We start from the raw sequence: 19,895 nt of genomic DNA, 5'->3' as shown, positions 1-19,895 counted from the left end.
GAGCTATCGAAGCAGCGTGCGTTGCGAGCAATCTGTCGTAGCGCCGAACGTGTCTGGTATTCCGGTAACCACAGGCAAGCTGATCATTTCGGCAAACGACCGGAGGCATAAACTCAAGCTGATGAAGGAACATTAGCGTAGACGTACGTGAGCGGCCTGATCGGTCTGCACGGTCCAGACACTTGTTGGCGCAGCGCCAAACAAAGCGCTAATATTGCTCTAAGCAAGTGTAAAACATTTTAAATATTTATAAAAAAACAACGTGTTGATGATTACACTCCTGCAAAAAATACACGCCAGCAGCAAAGAAGAATACACTTCGTTGCTGCTACTGTGTATGGTTGAGCTCTGTGCCACCAGGTGGCTGCACCGTGCAGACCATTCACATTTGTCCTTCTGCTCATCTCATGGCTCATCCCGTTACGGCACAGTCAAGCGGCCAGACCCTGTCCCCTTGCGCTTGCATTTGCCCTAATACCGGACTCGCGAAACGCTATTGCGTTAGTAATCTTCCGGTGTAAAGTGACGGCCACAAACGCGCAAATCCTGGCGCCGATCGGATAGCGGCAGTCCGATGCGCAGCAGCCAGTTCGCTCGTACGCTGCCTTGCAGAGGGACACGATGTCACAGCTTGACATATTGCCAGTCGCTACTTTTGCAGTCCACAAGGCAACAGAGTCGAATCATAGTGCTCGCGAAAAGACCGACTCTGACCGCGGAGCTCTCGTCAAAATGGGGTACGTTGTATGCAAGCAGACGACCATTGCTGTTTGCCGGAAGTGCTTGGGTGTACTGAAAAATTGTTCTTATGTATTCTTTTTATGTTACTTTCTTTTTATAAAAACAAATTAACTAACATTCCAACTATTACAAAGATCATTTGTTTACCATAAAGTTGGAAAAATGATCGATCACGCGCCCTTATCAGCCAATCGGATAGCTCGCCCCACTGACGTCATATGGGTGATTTCGGTCATATGGGTAGGGGCGGCTTAAAATTCCACCGAGCAGTGCGCTGCGATCGGCAGCGATGTGCACTTTTAAAACCTTATAATATATTACACGCTTTACGCGGAGCACTTAGATGTGTCAATCAATGATCAGAAGGACCTACTCTAACGACTCAGTACGTTTGTAGAAAATTGTCAAAAGCGTTTCAGGGTCCCTTTAACAAATGCCCCTTTCCGGGGCTTATCTTGGAGCCAAAAAAAAAAAAATAATCTTCACTTATCTTCCGTGCCCTGTCTTTCTGTGAACGATAATTTCAGGCGATATCAGACACATTCAGGTCGCGAAAGGCACGCGCGTATCAGCGCGACATACCTGACAGAAAAGTAGCGGGCGCCGAGTGTGAAAAAAATGAGGGAAAATCATATTTGAGTGATTAAAATTCTGAGGCTTAAATGCGAGAACTACGGTCTGTTGATTAGGCACGGCCTAGTGGAGTGGGGGGGGGGGGGGGGGGGGCATTCCGCATTAATTTCGACTGCCCCTAGGGTTCTCCAACGTGCACTCCAATCTAAGTACGAGAGCGTTTTTTTTGTTTTTTTCGAATGTCGCCCCCCCCCCCCCCCCTCCACCGAAACGCAAACCGGGACACACGACCTCGGGCTCACATCAGCGCCACAGCCATTGGGCGATAACCGCACCAGGTAAGAAAAATACGCGCAAGGTAGATGGCGAAGATCGTTTGAGGACGAGAAAATCCCCAAAGGGTGTTGAAAAAAAAAAAAAAAGAAAGGTTAATACTGTGCGCAGTCGAAAGTTTGGGGATGTTGCTCGACTCAAACTACATACAACACTGACACAGTTTCTGCCCCACTTGGAACGCCGTTCCCGAACAGATTTAGTTCCGCCCGACAGAATGCGATTTTAACCTTCTGCCTGGTCGACGGAACGCTTATGGCGCGACGCCAGGACGAATGTACGTGCATAATTGTGCACGCTCTCGAAGAGCCAAAGAGGAAATAATTTTTACCACAGCCACGCGGCTAACAGATATTTCATACAACGCAACGTGGAATGCACGCACACAGTTTGCCCCCCAAAAGCAGGGTTTGGGCCGATGACTATAGCTGCGCAACGTTGCTTAAAAGCCTCGCAGAAGTGCGAAAAGTCAAGGTTATGGAAAGAGTTAGCCGTCTGCAGCAAATAGTTGCGCGAAGAAACGCGCTGACACGGTGATGTCACAGGGTGAAGAGAAGCCGAAGCCCTATAGTGGTTACAGTACGGACCCTGCGATTTTCGCATCCGAGATGTCCGCACTTCCTTAGTGCGCGTGAACTACAGACACGACGAGCGAGAACTCGCAAACGACTCGGACTTACCACTTGCGACCGCCATCGGGTGCATTTCGCGAAGCGGATCGCGCGAGCGAAGTACATCAACACCTCCAAGTTGAGCCGATCCGACTTTATCCGACTCGCCATCGTGCCCATGGATCTGACGACCCGAGTTCGACCCGCAAAGCGCACCCCCGAACCTACGCGGAGCGGTGGCGTTTGAACGAAGTCGGCAGGCATCGCCCACGCGATGGCAAAGAAATAATTATCGGGTTTAACGTCCCGAAACTTCACGGTGGATTGCGTGAGACGCCGTGGTGGAGAACTCTGCATCACTTCCGACTGCGTGCGGTTCTCGTCAACACGCACCCAGTGCGGGGTCGGCGAGATGCGTTTGCAATCCCGCATCCATGGAAACGCGGCAGTCGAACCCACGACACGGTGCAGTCGGAAGCGCAACACCATGGCTCCAAGACGGGTGAAAAACGGAAGAACGAAAGACAAACAGAAAAAAAAAAGTAACAAGAAAAAAAAAAGAACGCGGGACAGGACAGAGCCACTTGTTTCCTTTCCTCCTCACCCGCTTGGCACGCTGATCCCCGTGTCGGTCCGCCGCCGCTCTCTCGTTGCTGATGTGATCATCCTTACGGCCCAGGAACGCGGCTTCAAGCCTCCTCATCATGTCGAAGAAGGCGCGGGCGGTCCCACGTTAAGAGTGCGAAAGAACAAACCGCAGGAGGAGGCACAGCCTCGTCTGGCTCACTCGAGTCGCTTCACCACCACCACTTTTGAGACCACGGAGAAGAGCGAACACCGGCACGATTACGAGAACAGAAAGTGCGTTGAGGAGGGGGACTCGCAGCCAGACGGACGCGAGCAGGTCGTTCGGTGCTCAGCCGCCGCCGCTGCAGCAGCGCCGAAGCAGCAGGCTCGTACAAGGGCGGCACCTCGTGCGCTCTGCTCAGACAGCTGGGTGCACACGACGCGCCTGGCTGCTTGACAGACAAGCGCTCGACTCCGCGCGCACAGGCGCATTCGGCGCACCTTCTCGCACGCGGACTCGCGGAAGAGCGAGCAGATACGGGCGGGCGGCAATGCGTGGAGGAGGGAGGGATGACGATGACCGAAAGCATTGCCCGTATGGTGTCACTCGAGTGTCCGTCTTGTGCCCTCCTTCAACGGCGAGCTATCGGCCGTGATAAAGGTACAACAAAAACAAAAAAGGAAGCGAGATCAGTACACACGCGGTTCGTGCGGCAACGCGCGTACCCGCGCTGCTGCGACAACGTAACGGCGCCCGAGCCGATAAAGATGGCGAAGGAAGTCAGAGTCACAATAGTGCGAGGGTGCGTACTAACACGCGCCGGCAGAGCAACCTCAACGCCGACCCGGCACAAGCGGCCAGCAGTGCGCGCGCTCTGCAGCGGTTGAGGGCTCATCCCTTCTTTCTCTCTCAAAGTTACGGTACGTCAGTTCAACTCTTCGGGACAATGAAATGACGGCCGGCCGGAAAGCGGTCCATTGTTCCAGGGCATCGCCAGCCGCGAAACGAGAGACTGGAGCATCGCCTATCCGATCGAACGCAACACCAACAAAACAAAATCGCCCGCGTGACGACGCCCTCAATCGCGGTCCCCGGTGGCACACTCTCGGAACGTGCGGTCCGTTCTCGGGCAAAGTGAGCTGTACAAACGATCTTATTTTGTTGTAGCGCAAGCTGAACAAGGACAACAGAAAGGCACGTCTGACACACATGTAGCGCCGTGTGTGTCAGATGTGCCTTTCTGTTGTCCTTGTTCAGCTTGCGCTAAAACAAAATAATATAAGCCGTGTCATGTGCAAACGAGCGCGTACAAACAGGCGGCTATAAAATTCCTACGGTAGGAAATCTGACGCAGTTTTAAACCATGCGCCACGACATTACGCTAATTTTTTTTATAAACGGATTTATCTCGCAACAAATGCGATACAAATGTCCTCTCCGCCCTTTGTGGCTGCGAGACTAAAACCTGTGAATGCCCGTACTTACAATTTTAACGCGATAGCGTTGAGGAGCCCGTGTCGCACAAAGTCCGGCGTCCGGCATCGGATGTCGCCTCGGCAAAGTAGTTTCGAATCAAATTCCGAACCCCGCATACCCAACCACTTCACTACCACCAAAGTTGCTCATACCTTGTCTTTCATTCTTTACAAAGTTATTTCTCAGAATTTTTAGAACGGCAGCCCACAAACAAATGTAATGGAAAGAACGCCGACAGCGCATGTCCTTTATGTTAACTCTTCTCAGACAAATATTAAAAGTGGGAAACAATAACCGGATATCAACCCACGCAAGAGGCCGCGTACGTTTCTACCAGAAAGCTCGCCTTCGTGCATAGCGTTCGCAGTCAGCGCATAGCCAGCGTTTCCCGGTAGACGTTACGGTTATGTATTATAAGCTCCAGTTGCCGGGAAGCATGAAAATCAGTAAGGGGGTCTTTGAACGCTATCGCGTTCCACTACTTTTCGAGGTTGCGCAAATACAAATCTTCATTCATGGCATATTACCATTCCTGTCTCAGTTTCATGCAGACAGCGTCGCCGTTCCTCTTTTCGAGTACCTTAACGACTACCTGGTCAGCCACTTCAAAACCGGTGCCACACAGCAACAGGGACATACGTCAACGCGCCCCCTCCAACGAGGCAACGCTAAAGATCTCAGCAACTCCATCATCTGCTACACGGAAACAAAATGGCTGACCCGCTAAAGGAAACCGCGCTCTCGAGCTCGTGGGGGCCATGGGCACCCGATCGAATATCAAACCAAACCCTCCGCTAGCCACTTGGCAGTGTGCCAGGCGTGTGTGGGCAGCTCTGCGCGATTGCGGCATCGCTTTGCTAACGCTCCCTTCCCCCTCGTTTCTTTCCCCTCGGCGAGCCAAACAATGACGCCGCAGCAAGCGATAAAGCGAGTGGTTACCGGGATGTGTGTGCGCGCGCGCCAATAGTGCGCATCTGTACACGACGGACGGATGACTCAGCGTCGTCCTTCCGCGGCCACCGCTCGCGTCGATCGCCGACGCGGCCGGAATGGGAAACATTTTCCAAACGGCCGCACCGAGATAAGGCCCATCGGGTCACCCCACACCCCCGGCGGCCTCCGCGCTTCCATTCCAAAACCGAATCACGCCGCGTTCGAACGGCGCGTCCTACTGCTGCTGGCCTTGCTTACTTCGAAACGCGCGCTGAAATAGCGCAGTGCGGATCCACGGAACCGTTCAGGGTCGCAAAGAAAAACAAATCGTGCAACTGCGCACGCATCCGAAGCCAAAGAGCTCCCGTCCAGTCCCAGGTATTTGCGAAATGTGCCAAAATCGTGCCCGTTAGACGTTTGTTGAAGCGTGTACAGTAACGCCTACCTTAGCGGCCCCGGCTAAACCCATCGTGGCACGCGACGTAGAGGTCGAGACCAGTGGAGAATCAGTGCGGTCACAATCTGGAGCATGGCTATCCACGTTATACCAGGCTGTGACCGTTTAGTGAGCGAGTATATACGTAAAGCGCTTAAAAGGCCGCAGCAGCAATAATGCAATTAGGGCTATTTGATTTCTGAACCCAACTAGGCTACCGCAGAAACTTATAGTTGGCGAGCGCTGCAGGAACAATTCCACGCGATCACACACGTGTGTGCAAGCAAGCACTTCGTTGGCGGATAGTCTCAGTCTGCGAGCGATTCCTTGCTGGTTCCGACGGCCCTCCGCCTGACACTTCTTTCTGGAATCGTTACCTTAACTCTGCAAACACCTCGGCCTTTAAAAAAAAATTGTACGCGCAAAAACGCTCCTTTGAGACATTTTCCCACTAACCAAACTATTTTTACTATAGTAAGGACTGACACCACAAGGACACTCCCTCGGGCATGAGGAAGTCCCAGAGGAAAGCTAATTTCCACGAACAGTTAGGCAGCGCTCGACCGAGGCTTGCTACAGTCGAAGGCAGTTTAAACGCAACCGCACGACATCCAGCTGAAGGGCCAAGCGTCGGCCCACGCGCACAAAACGCGAACGAAGTTCGTTGCCATATAACAGGTACGTGTTTCTGCGATCAAAGGGCCCCACACCTGGCCCATTTCAGTTATACGCTCGCTGCAAGTTGTTACGTGTCTTCTAGGGAGCGTTCTGCCGGAAAAAAATTTCAGATCGGCTCATTGATAGCCGAGGTAGAAATATTTCAGTGGCGCGAACCCATGATTCAGCAGGCGGGCTCCACTGCCAAGCTAAAGCCCCTTAAACTTCGTAAGGTAGCGACACTCTCCTCCTCCACGTATCTCCCCTCTTCCACGCTCCCTCCTCGACCGTGGCGCCGCCTACATTGCTCTAGCGTAGCATACGAAACAACACAAAATAGCAACGGCGCCAACATGTTCTCCTCGCCACTCCGTAGACGCTTCTCGAGCGAAAATGGCGCTGAAGCACGACTGTAAACAAACGAAGATGGCGCGAGGGCGCACGTGATGTTATTAGGCCAATACCGACGCCGCGTCAGCCTCGGCCAGAGCGCGCGAGGAGGAGGCGGCATTCTTCAAAGCGTGGCGCTACTTTACGAAGTTTAAGGGGCTCTATGCCAAGCGAGACCCTCTCTCCACTTGCCCTGTGTAACCTCCGCAAGCGAAATTTCTTCCCTGTTCTCCCATACGAGACCTTGAGGACGCGTGACGCATACGTCACGGGCCCCGCCCCGCCTTCATTTTTTTTTTTTTGTCCTCGCTTTTTTGCGGCGCGCCACACTTCCGCTGACGGCGTTGCGCGTGAGCTGTTGTGACTGTCTCGTTTCGCGCAGCGCGCGATTTTGCGCGCTGTGCACGAGAACACCTGACTAGCGGTATAAGTCAGTGCTACGTGATTACTGAGGCAGACACATGCGGATCACAGAGCATGATCGCACGCTGGAACACGGTAGAAAATGACATAGTTTCGGTGTCTGTGCGCGCGACTGCACAACCTGGGAACAAGCAGACGAAACGGAAGTATATCTCCCCTGCTGCGGTGCGAGGTAAAACAAAAACACGCAGACATTCGGTTTGTGTGTATTATTATTTCTCTAAGCTTCAATTCGTCTATTCAAGAAACACACTGCACAAATACAAATGTTGCCTCGAATAATTCTCGAGGTCACGTGTCACCACGAGCGACGTCACAGTACAAACACGTGTACGTAGGCGCACTAGCACGTGTACGTCATCCTCCGGCTTGGAGCGCGGCGGCCGCCAGGAGAAGGGAAAACGGCGTTCGGCTTGAATTTCCATATCTTTCCGCGGCGCGTAGCGATGTAATACTTTGCAGACACGATCGTTATCGCGCATCGCATGCTCTGCGCTTGTCAGCTCAAAGTGGGCAGACCTGGTGAGGAGCCCTTTAAGCAATAGAGTGGTCTAGCCTGTCCGGTATTCCGGTAAACGCAGGCGGACGGAGGCGTAAACGTCAGTGGCCTGCATGGTGCAGCCACCTGGGGGCGCGGAGCTCAACCAGACAAACACTGCTAATATTGCAGTAACCAAGTGTACTTTGCTGCGGGTGTAAATTTTTGGTAGCAACACGATTACAGCAGTGCCGAAAATTTACACTGGCAGCGACGTAGAATAAGCGGCTGGTGTAACCGTCTGCGTTTACCGGAATACCGGACGAGCTAGACCTCCCTAATATTTAAAAAGTCGGCTGCAGCAGATGGCACAATTCTGGTCCTTGAGATGGTCCACCATAAGAAGCGGATATGCACGATAAGTCGAAATGCATAATCGACAAATTAACAATTCACGAATTATTTTTACCTAATTAGCTTTCGGCAGACATTGCAATGTACCAATTGTGGTCGGTGAGACTGCAAGTCACATCTACTGGAGAATAATTCTGTGGACGACCCCATATTTGAGATATGAGTCGCAAAACTCGCGCTAAATGTTCGCTGTCATTGCACTTACTCTTTTTTAACAAAACGCCGTTTTATGAATTGAAGTACTAAAGTAGCTAGACCGCCAACGTATTTCTTCGAAAAGTGCGGGAATTAATATCGACAAAACGGTGTCATCCTTAGAATTCGTTCCGAGTGGATCGGATCGGCCTTGCGAACGATTCGTAAACTGCAATATGTGGAGTGAGGAAATTAGTTAAAAAGCTATTTATCGACTTTGTTAATTGTTGTATTGGCGGGCTTCTTTCACGCTCGGCGAAACACTTATGTAGCACGCATTGAGCAAGAGAGAGCTGTACCGTGAGTTTTTCATGTGGCTCTACAATTTTCTCATTGACACTTTTCATCTAGTTATAATATCAGCGAAGTTCATTAATTAATTGACTAGTTGTTTAATTCGCCGAAACGGAAAAAAAATTTTAAATCTCCAAGTGACGGCAAACCTTGGTTTTGCCCAGCTACGTGGCATTCGCATATCTACACCCTGCATATATTTACCTTACTTGATCGGGTATAAAAACTAATTTTGCACCCACCCCTTATGTAATACCGCCGAAGTAGGGGGGGGGGGGGGCGAAGTAGTAGGGGTCACTAAGGAAAATAAACCGAGCCGAAAAGCACAGACACAAGCGAACGCTCAGCCGGGTCGTCACAGTGAAGGAGTTACGCGGATACCAGTAAACGGTGCTACAACGGAATACCGCAGCGATAAGAGCTTGCAGTCCCAGTTGTTCGGCCACGCCGGCTGCTCGTCCGATTACGCCGGCGATTTCGCTCGCCCGGCTAAATAGGAAGCTCTGTTATGGCGCGAGGTCCCAGCGTCGACACCCCCCCCCCCCACCCCCCGTCGCTGTGTGCGCGAGCGGCAAGAGTGCAAACCCGGTACCGCTCTTTTCTTTTTTTTTTTAAGGGAACAAACAGCTTCTGTTAGCTTCGTCTACACGAAGTCGACCCGAGGGGGTCGAGCGAGAAGACGAGCTGACCCAATCGGACCGCGCCGTGCATCTTGCCTAAAGCGGGTCGACCGAGTCGACCCGCCGTTTTCCACCGGCGGAACTCGCCTCGCGACGTCCGCGCAGCAGGCCGACCCGCTATACGCGAACCCGACGAGCGCTTGGCCACGTGACGAGCCGACTCGACGCGACAGTCCTCGCTATCGTCTGTTTCGTCCCAACGTTACTAGTAATCTAGTAACGGTGGTTTTGTCCGTCGTCGCGGCGGTCGGACTTTCACCGACGATGCGAGGGACCAGTCGCGGTGGCACGGAGCACCCGATAACTCAACGCGTGGTGCTCACTGTTTACAAGCTCCTCGGTTGTCTGCACGTGTAATTATGAACGGTATTGTATGGACGCGTGACACTGTGTATCGGCCCGATTGCTCCTTCTTTACTTGCCACACTGACTCCCGAGCAAAACTTCGCCCCCCCCCCCCCCCATTTCGTGGTGCTCTAGAAAAAAAAAGCAAATGTGCAATATTTCATCTGACAATCGGTAGGAGTCATTCTCAGAAATCTGAGCATTAGAACAGCAGCCCCTCCCCCCCCCCCCCCTCCCCCCGCATCTGCTATTCTTCTCTAAGCATCATACACGCTTAAGCAATCGACAGCGGCAACGCGCTTGAAATCGACACCGTATCCGCTGCAGAGGTACAATGGGCGGCTTTTTTTACGCAGAAAGGCCGCACTTCTTTTCCGTCCAAGTACGTGCGCAGACTGCAGGGATCCTATTACGGCAACCGACTGACAGGGAAGCGGACGGACGAGAGATAAGAGAAAGCAGACGAAAGAAGAAAAAAAGAAAACAAGACACGACGTTAGAAAAGCAAGCACGCGCCGAGAAAAAAAGCGTGTCGCAAGAGGTTCCGTTTGGCTGGCACTTTCCCTTCCCTCCGAACCCCGAATTGCTTTCTTTCCCTTTCCTTTTTCTTTTCTTTAATTTTTCCTCCAAGGCAAGCGACACACGCCGTGTACCCTCTACATTGCCGGGACAAGGTCGAACTCGGGATTTCATTTCTTTGCCCCATGACCCCGTCCTTACATATACGCCCCCTCCCCCTATCTATTTTTCTTTTCTTTTTTAGACAAGGGTAAATCGCGGTGCGCACGCAGAGGGTACACACGGGAGCTATATTTATAGCTCCGCCCTTCGATCGACGAGCCGACCTCTCCGGTCCATTTGGGAAGACAGTAGGCGTAGTACAAGTGACCCTTTGCCTACACGAACGAAAATTTGTAGACGTATGGGACAGCTACTACATGCCACATTGCTTGGCGGGGTTCTTTTCTCTCTCTCTTTGTCTCTCTCCTTCAAACTGAAGCGGTTTTTCACGAGTGCCAATAATGCGACGCAGTCGAGCGCCGATCGACGTTACCACCCGTTTCGCCACACAAAGGGGCGTCGACGTATCGGAAACTGCGCCTCTTCGACTGAGAGAACTCCTGCCTACAATGGGCCATTCGGGAACGACATCCGGATGAATGCAATACGTATCGATAAGCGAGCACTACCCTTCTGTAACACCTGTGGTGCGGAGGGTACGACCAAATAGATAAATACACGTCATACTCGTAAATCATAGTCCGATAACAGAAGAAAAAGTCGATTGTGTTGCACTAAATCTGCCTCAAGATTTGCGCCCTACACAAATAACTACCGAACACAAGCACTAACAAAAACGCGCGCGCGAGCGGAAGACGACGGAAAACTTGTTTAGAAGCAGCGCACAGCGACGATAGTAAAACGCTGGTACGGACTCCGCCCTCTCATTTGGAAGCGAGAGAGAGAGAGAGAGAGAGCCGGCGTCTATGCACATAGAACGTATACGTGAATCCATGCCTCCGAGCGCGGGCACCGCTTAAAGGACCGGGGTCATTAGCGCGGCGTCAGCGCGAACTCTTTCCGGTTTTCTTTGCGGGCAAAGAAACTTGGCCACGGATGCCCCGCATAAAACCGCAATAGATTAACAAACAAAACGCAAAGGGAAGGTCGTGCCTGCCGCAAACGACAGCTGCTGCGTGCATGCAGCCGCACTCCGAACGCGTGCTTGCACGTGCCGCATGGGGGGCTGCAGTCGAGCGCATTCCACGCGTTGCACGAAGCAGCCCCCCCCCCCCCCCCTCATCTTCCGCCCGAAAGTCGCTTGCAGCGCACGATGCAACGAAAGTCAGCCGCCTTCGTTGGGGACTCACTTTGTCGGCGGAGCCTCTCGGCGCTAAATGGAACAACGTCACACACTGCATAGAGGGCGAAGCGTCATTACGCAGCAGGTGTTTCTCTTTATGCGTAACACTTTGTGCGAGAAAAACAAACAAACAAAACGATATGTCATATCCAGGCGCATGCCATTTTTGCTGGATAGGCTACGTGGGCAGGCGCACATTACCGGGGAGAAAGATGTTCACCGATAATTTCGCTAATTACCTTATATACGCTAATTATCGCTTCTAGTGTTACCTTTTTGGGGCACGTGTAATGTTCGAAATCGAAGCCGACGGGCAGTGAAGTCATGTCTGCTTCAGCGAAAAATCCGAACACTAGCTCCACTTTCGACACACGCTACCTGCTAGACGAAATATATTGGCGTTCCAGCTAACAGTTTTGCAAAAGCACGCCTCTAGCAGTTCGGGACGAGTTTTATGCGGAACGCCGAGGCATTCTTCGGGAACTTAGTAACAGAAACGTTACTCATTTTAGCTAATAAGCGATATTATCGCTGAAATTTTTTCTTGGTGCCAATGTACACTTACACTGACACGTATGCTATTTTCAAAAACGGCGGAAGGGTAGGCATGAGAACTGCTTTCTTTCTTTTTTTTTTTTTCAAGTGCTCCGTACAAAAAAGAAACACCAAGCCTATATATGCAGGGATTCAGAGTCTAGTACAGAGCTACTTAGCGATATCGCTGTAAGCAAGCAGAGTAACCTACCAACGCCAACTCTGGGTTCAAAACGTTGCGGATAGCAGAGATTTATACGTAGGAGGGCCAGAGACATTCGCCTGAACAAGGTACGCTCTATAGCCTGCTACCGTAGAGAAAGACGTTCAACAAAAGCGGACACTCGGCGAGAACTAGCGATAGCAAATACGTCACGCTAGTATTCGTGGTAGCCGTTAGCCGACGTCAGGATAAAGAAGAACGTGAAATAACAAACCACATTTCAATTTACTTTTTCTTTCTCGCTAAATTAAAAAAAAAAAAAACAAGTTTTGCCTGCAATGAACCTATACTATGCGACTTGTTTTTCTCGGGTTAACTAGCGATAAGCGAAAGGCGCGCCAGACCAACACCACCTAGATAGCACAAGGCCTGTTTACTCCGATCCATGACGTCACGCTACCTGGCCTGAAATTTCCATTGACAAAGGCTGGCGTGATAAAAGCGGTGACGTCAAAATCACTGTTGCCTACTCGGGAGAATCCCCATTAGATTCTATGGCAGTCGGGCCAGGCAACAGGACGTCATGGATCGGAGTGAAATGGCCCTGCGCTATCTAGGTGGTGTTGGCCAGACACGCCACCGAAGCGAGCGAGGCCGGATGTGCACGTGAGCGTCTGTGTCTGTCGCACCCGTCTGTCTGCCTTTTTTTTTTTTAATGTAGGTCTGGTTTTCTGGGCTCTCGCCGTTTACACGGCACAACTGTGAAACTGGACTACGGCAAGGTGAGGAATTTTGTCTGGCAGTCTGCGCTGCATTACAGGCAAATTAAGCTTACGGCAGGGCATCGAGCATTTTGACGCAGTTAAGTGAGAAACAGCTCGGCCGTTGTGGCGCAGTTAGGCATCTGCACTGAATCTTTCTGGTACATGTTTCTGACGCTTTCTCAGGCCCCCAACATTATTTTAACTAATTACTTTTTGAGGTACAATTTGGGGCACGCTGGCCGCACCCGGCGTTGTGACACAGTTTCGCGTTGAGTGAGCCTTACGTGGACAAGCTTGTGACGCTGTTTATGCCCCCTCTCCTAACAACCATGGAGTTTCATATTAGTATACCTAGAGGGAAATCTGGCGCTGCAATCGTTCAACCATCATGGGAATGATGGGAAGTACAGGCGACGGATTGGCATTCTGTTGACTGGCAAACTAGTCTACAAGTATTTTTTGGCAGTTTTGGTTTCGCTCCAAGCGCAATTGCCATAACCTGCAGTGGGACAGTGCAACGCAAAGCTCTCTGCCTTTGTTCTGTTACTCGAAGTGGCGATAGCACGCTGGGCCAGCGGCTGGAACGATGTTTGCGTCGCGGTGTGGTATCGAAGCCCTGCCGAGAAAGCGACGGCATCGTAAACGTTCAAAGAACATGGTTTGGCCGTTTGGACTTTGGTTTGTCAAGTGCGTTAGGCTGGCGCTGTAGCGTTACGTGCTTTATGAAACTTCAGAATAGGAAAAAGAAGGCACTACTGACACAAGACATAGACAGTTGTACTTCTAGTGGCTTGACAATCAAATTTTATTGAGGGCTTCGTTATGCATTGCTCGTTTATGTGCTCATTGAAATGCGTGTTTTAGTACTTTGAGAGCACAAACTTACTTGTGGTAGGAAAGGTTGCTGCTTCCTGGCTGTAGTCTAGTGTCGCAAAATGCGGTAAGTGCAAAGCCACGCCATAACGCTTCGGAAGCGGCACGTCAATATAAAATATAATGAAGCATACTCGAAGGAGGCCACAAGCGTCCTAGCTAGTACTGCAGCAGATGTGCTTAAAAGTACTTAACGTTCAGCAATCGTGACAGCCGACGCAGCCTTTCGAAAGAGCGAGAGAGTTCGCAAGTGCCTGTCGTCTGCGAGAAAAGTCTCGCGTTCGCAGCGAGCAGGCGTCACTTGTAGAATTCCTTTCAAGGGCGCAACACTTTCTCACAATACAAAACTTTGTTTCCGTAAATACTTGAGTATTTTTATATAAGTAAATGCACGGTTGTTATTGCTGCTGAAAAAATAAATAAATATTTATTCTCTGGTATTAAATCAGAAACAGAATCGTACAAGAATGCATACCCTGGTGCTAAAAACATAGTGAACCATGCTGCAATCTGAAAGTCTACAGTGTTTATGTAACGTGTTGTAGATTATATAAGAATATGCAGAAATAAAAATTATATTTTCCGCGATAATACTTGAGTATACCTTCGTTTACTCCGCCGAAAACAGACGCCGCTAATCTAAAGATCGAAGTCAATCCGACGCCTGTACTTCCCATCATTCCCATGTAGATTGAAGCAACGCTCAGGAGAGCCCTCGTAGACACTAGCGCCACATTTCCCTCTAGGGTACTTATTTAGAAACTCTATGCCCAACAACATATAATTCATTTCCGTACTCACGCTTGTCGAGCGATTGTCGAGGATGATAACACTCTCAGGAGTGCGCTGCTCGCGCTGGCAGAGCGCGCAAGAGATAACGCCGAGGAGCTCAAAAATCATTGTAAGTCCGAAAATTGCGCCTTCTGAACGACTGAAAACAGGCTCTCAACCCACTGATTTGTTTTGAGTCCGAGTAGAAGGCAATCTGCTAGCATCTAGCATGGTCTGGCTGGGAGCCTGTGTTGTGGCCACCTCTGTGTACGTGGCCTAACATCGCGTCGGATGAGGTCAAGTTGTGTCGAAAACGTGCAGTCGCAGGTGTATTTGTGCTCTTAAAGCGCAGGAAATAGGGCCCGGGAATGGGAGAATGCTTGGAAATCAGTTGTTTTCTTCATATTTTATGTATGTTATTGTTTGGGATGGGGAGTCGGGTATTTAATACGTCACGATTGTGAAAGCGAATTGCTTTTGCTTGTAATGTCGCTCAATCGCGGCTTTCGGTCATTTCGCCTCTACACGCAGTTTTAGGTCAAAATACGAAAACGACACAGGCTTGCAATTTACTTTTTTTTTTTCAGCTGATACCATCCGTTGGATCCAACTTCGTACGGGAACTACTGCTGCTTATCTGGTGCCACAACATTGGACGAACGCACCGAAAGCCCGGAACGAGCATTTATATAGAGCAACATAAATATTTCCTCATTTCGCAAGGCGTCTTGCGTCTACTTTATGAAACTGCACGTTGTACAGAGGACAGATTGGATGGAGACTTGTAAATATCGCTCGCAGTAATACTTGTTTACAAAATAAAGAACGAAACGATTCCTCACCAAAAAAGTGCGCGGTTGAGCAGCAAAAGGAAAAACAAATGCCGCGCCGATCAGCGCAGCCGGCGTAACGCGTACTTGGGGGCGCGCGTTCAAAAACGCGCGCGCCCTAGACCGTAAGCACGAGTGTGGTTCACGTTTTAATCTCATCCGCTTGGTGTGCTATGTATATGTATACAGTCAATTCGGCCACTGGGTTCTATGGGAGTGTCCGCTCTTGTTTAATTTCTTTCTCGATGCCGCTGCTCTACACAGGCGAAGAGGAAAGGCTTGTGAAACCACTGCGAGGCATCATGATGAAGACAAGCAGTGAATGTTTGTGTGCCTTACACAGAGGCCCTACTACAGCCGTCCTATCCCGAAGCATACAGGATCCCCGATAATGTTTTCGTTGCTTGCCTCACAGTTCAGAAATTTGACATGAAACCAAGGACAGTGCAACGAGCGATGGAACGAAAAATGATAGGCGTAAATTTAAGAGATATGACGAGAGCGGTGCGAGTTAAAAAGCAAACACGGGCAGCCGCGGTGCTGACATAAAACGGAGTTGAGTCAGGACACGTAATGCGTAGGACAGATAACCGGTACGTGGTCTACTAGTGTAACACAGAATGGGTGCCAATGCAAGGGAAGCGCAGTCAAGGACCGCAGATAACCAAATGGTGTAATGAAATTAGAAAAAAATGCAGGCATAAAGATGGAATCGGCTGGGAGAAACCGTCGAGCAGTGTACATAAAACGGGGTGATAATGATGACTGCTTCTGCAGACTTGTTCAGCCGGGCTTGTCGGTATCGCGCCGTCCCACGAAAAAAGCAAAACTGAACTCCAGTTTTTCGCGCATTTCTTCCATATAATGTCTTTACAGCGTTAGCTATGTCGTGCCTGTCCCCATAATAGTTTCACGAAGATGATAAGCGAGAGCTTGGCAAACGGTCGTGTTCTACAATAATGGCCGACACTGCGCACCTGGTCGTTCTCCCACAAGCGGCTGACTGCTGTAGTTGCCAGCCCTTTTCGCGTCCATATATTAGCATATTTCCAAGCGTGCACGTGGCCTAATGCACGGTCGCGCGCGCGCACGATGTAGAAGTCTTCACAGATTGTGGGTCTGGTGCAGCGAAAACTGCGGAGTCACCCAGCTTGTCCGCATTACGCATTCATATTTTGCGCAGCCCGCACGCACGCACGCACGCACGCACGCACACACACACACACACACACACACACACACACACACACACACACACACACACACACACACACACACACACACACACACACACACACACACACACACACACACACACACACACACACACACACACGCACGCACGCGCGCGCGCGCGTAGAATAAAAAGAAAAGGAGTTTATCGCACATGATGGTTAAACAAACCCCCGCAATATGTTACTGCCCGCGCTGCTGGTAGCGGTGGCCAGGAGGCGCTATTGGCCGCGAGTTACTGTATACATGAGGGAACCTATACAGCAACTCTAGCGACGACGACGATGATGATTTATTGCTGTCCCCTTTGTAAACGGGGTGGTGACAAATAGTCACCTAGCCTGCTTGATTTAATCAGGCAGGCTATACATGTTTTAAATGCGAAGCATTTCTAGGCGAACGTTTGCCACCTTTGGCAGTATCTATCTAGCCGCCTACGTCTTGGTGCTCTCATGGTCGTTTCGTTAACTTGGTATGTACGAAAACTGGCATGGTACGACAAGAGTGTGTGAAGACAGTTGATAGGACACATCATTAATGGCATGACATGCGTGTCATGCAAGTCATGAAGCAGCCGCCTACGTCTCGGTGCCCTCATGGTCGTTTCGTTAACTCGGTAGGCTCCGCACACACTGTTTCAAATAACATCGATTCCCACGGGGCGTGGGATGTGCCAGCATTTTTCATCCTAGAATTTTTGCATAAATTTCGTTAACCTCTTCTTTTCCCCAAAAAAAACCTTCTCGATCTACCTTGCACCGCTATCTAAGCCGGTACATGATCTGGTCGTATTAATCTCTTCCCTGCTTTTTTTTTTTTTTTTCACCAATACTCTAAGCGACCCTTCCTTATCTCGACTGCTGACCGGTTGATGCTTCCGTCCACTTTAAATCGAAGCGCGTCTGGGAGGTGTACGTTGCGTACTGGTCTCGCTAGGCGAATCGCTTCGCATTTTATTAGGATGTGCTCAGTGGTCTCGGGATCTTTTTCTGCTGCGTACACATGCCTCACCTAATTGCGAATGTTTGCTGCGGCATGTTCTTGTCCTTAGTCAACCAGGTCGAGCCTAAAATAGCGAGGGAGTTCGTGCTATCGTACAAGTTTGACTTTCTAAATTCATTTTTTTCTCATTCTTGTAAATCTCCATGGTCTTTTTCGTCCCCCTTATTTGCATCCAATTCGCTCTCTCCGTTTCTTCCACTTTCTTTCCTATTCCTCATGGTTGCCCGCCTACACTTTCAATTGCCCTGTACTTGGTTGACAAACTTATTGACATCTGCCTTCATTCGGTGTGCGCGGTTTTCAGGTAATACTTGTGCACTTTAGCCGCTCAGTTATCTTGAGCCATGTTCCTGAGTCAATCTTCAAAACTGATTTTTCTCTACGATTTTCAGACTTCAAACGAGGTCCAAACCCATGTCTCCTTGGACTGCCTCATTCGTGGTTTTTCCTTGGGCTCCCAAAGCCAACCGATATTTGGTTAACTTCTAACGACGACAATATATTCGACTTTAAGCATAGAATGAAATGTGCAAAACGTTGGCGCTGGTACCATGCCTCCTTTCCAGATCCCACGCACCACTTCACATTTATTGCGGCCCCAATGTGCCCTAAGTTCTCGTTACATTTTGCTGCATTCCGCTCTTCTTCTTTTTTTCGGATTATCTTGGTGGGTGCTTGAGTAAGTCTTTCTTTCGTTCTCGTACGCATCGATGTATTCGTATTGCTTTACTATGGGCAAGACTCGCTGTCCAAAGACACCACGGAGTTATTCGTACCTTCATCAAATAACATGATGCCCGATTTCTCCGTGCTGAATTTACGCACTATAGACTTGGCGTTGCGCTGTCATACATACTGGCAAATGTTTGCAAATCTCTCGCACTGTCCGATAGTAGCACGACGTCGTCCGCGTACATCAGTCCCGAGGGCTTCCGTCGCACCGTTTGTCTATTACGCGCGTGTATGGTAAATCAAACCCTAGCTGACTGTTCTCCAGTTGCCAATATGCGCGTTCTGAGGAGCGCGTGCGCCTAAAGACGAACGGTGAATTTGCCGACGGGATATCGCGGCGCTATTTCAAAATCTGCCCCCCCCCCCCCCCCCGCGCTCGCTACGGGCCGCGTGTTGAAGGCGCAGCTGTTGGCATACACCAGAGTTTTTTTTTCACTGCGCCGTTTGCCCACACGCACAGTCTACATATGCACGGGCAAGAGAAATTGCGTGCAGGCGCGATCTGCTATAACAGAGGGACCAAAGTTCACGGCCCCTGCTCTCGCAAGAGTGTGTGCGCCGTGCGGTACGCTGCCGGCGCGGACCGTAAACTACTGCATGCACACATATACCAGGGTGTCTACCAAGTTGACATTTCCAAATTCCCCGAGTTTTCCAGGTTTTCCCTGAGTGACTTTGCTAAATTCCCTGAGTGACACAGAACTATGTTTTATGTCAAGACGGGCTGAAACCACGTCGTCTGATGGTGTCACTGTCTAACAAACATATGAAAAAATTAAAAAAAAACGACTTAATCCAGTTTGAATACTAAGGAGTAGTGTTTATGTTATCCAAAAAGAGAGTAGGAAGGAGAGGTTAGTAAAATGCACAGCAAATTGAACGCCTTCAAAAAAAAAATGCAAATCGAGTCGGACATCCTCAAATACGAATAAAAAGGAGATGCATACAGAAGCAAATATTTTCGAATATGAGCTATTTTTATCAACTGATAGCTAGCTCAGTGGTATGAGGCCCGAACTTTGTCACAATTGAGATTCTCTCAAGAGCTCGTAAGTCAACCTCGGCTGTCCTGACATACTCTCAGCACGCGCACGACGCCTGTGTTGTGTTTCATCGGATTAAAAAGTTTATTTTGGTGTGGATGATGGGCACCTGCGTCCCGGCATCAGCCAAGACATTTTTTTTAGCCTAAGCTCCTTCAAAAGGGTGGCAACACGCTTCCTTTCCTGTTAATTCCTCAATGCACAGGTTCTTTCTGTTCTTGTCCTCTTTCCGTCACTCGTTCACCCCACGGACCATTTGAAGCATCTTCTTTGACCGTTGCACAGTCCACGTCCGATTTTTCGTACTCTCTAGGGGCCGCGAAAACGTCTGAAAAAGCGGCCAGTTGGAAAAAAATAAATGCATGTCATTTACTGCCCTAAGGGATGAAACCGCCACAGGCACATTCGGAAACGCTCTGAAGGCCTGTCCATAGTGGCCTGTCGGTACACGTATTAGGCATGTCGGTGCTCATACTGTAACAGGAGATCCCGGATGCACGCGTCTATAAATAAAGGGACACTAAAGTGAAAAAGCATTT

The 19,895-nt window shown here is 50.0% G+C and overlaps 1 protein-coding gene and 1 long non-coding RNA gene across 5 annotated transcripts in view; one reads left to right on the top strand and one right to left on the bottom strand.

Annotated features, from left to right (window-relative positions):
• LOC126534628 (acyl-CoA:lysophosphatidylglycerol acyltransferase 1-like) overlaps window positions 1–19,895 on the bottom strand; it is a 156,196-nt gene that overhangs the window by 39,646 nt on the left and 96,655 nt on the right. The window contains exon 1 of one of the 4 annotated variants that reach the window (XM_050181899.3): window positions 2,863–3,352. The exons of the other annotated variants lie outside the window; for them this stretch is intronic. Coding sequence (XP_050037856.1) covers window positions 2,863–2,964 — 102 coding nt within the window. The 5' untranslated portion in view covers window positions 2,965–3,352. Of the gene's footprint in view, window positions 1–2,862; window positions 3,353–19,895 lie in introns of those variants that run through there. 4 annotated transcript variants of the gene reach the window in all.
• LOC129385656 (uncharacterized) lies at window positions 11,471–15,238 on the top strand. The gene is made up of 2 exons (XR_008613143.2): window positions 11,471–12,890; window positions 15,104–15,238. It is a non-coding gene; the product is annotated as an uncharacterized lncRNA (long non-coding RNA).

The sequence above is a fragment of the Dermacentor andersoni genome, chromosome 7, assembly GCF_023375885.2.
Source record: "Dermacentor andersoni chromosome 7, qqDerAnde1_hic_scaffold, whole genome shotgun sequence".
In the NCBI taxonomy this organism is placed as follows: Eukaryota; Metazoa; Arthropoda; class Arachnida; order Ixodida; family Ixodidae; genus Dermacentor; species Dermacentor andersoni.
Note: the sequence above shows the minus strand (reverse complement) of the source record. Positions and strands in the feature narration are given on the sequence as shown.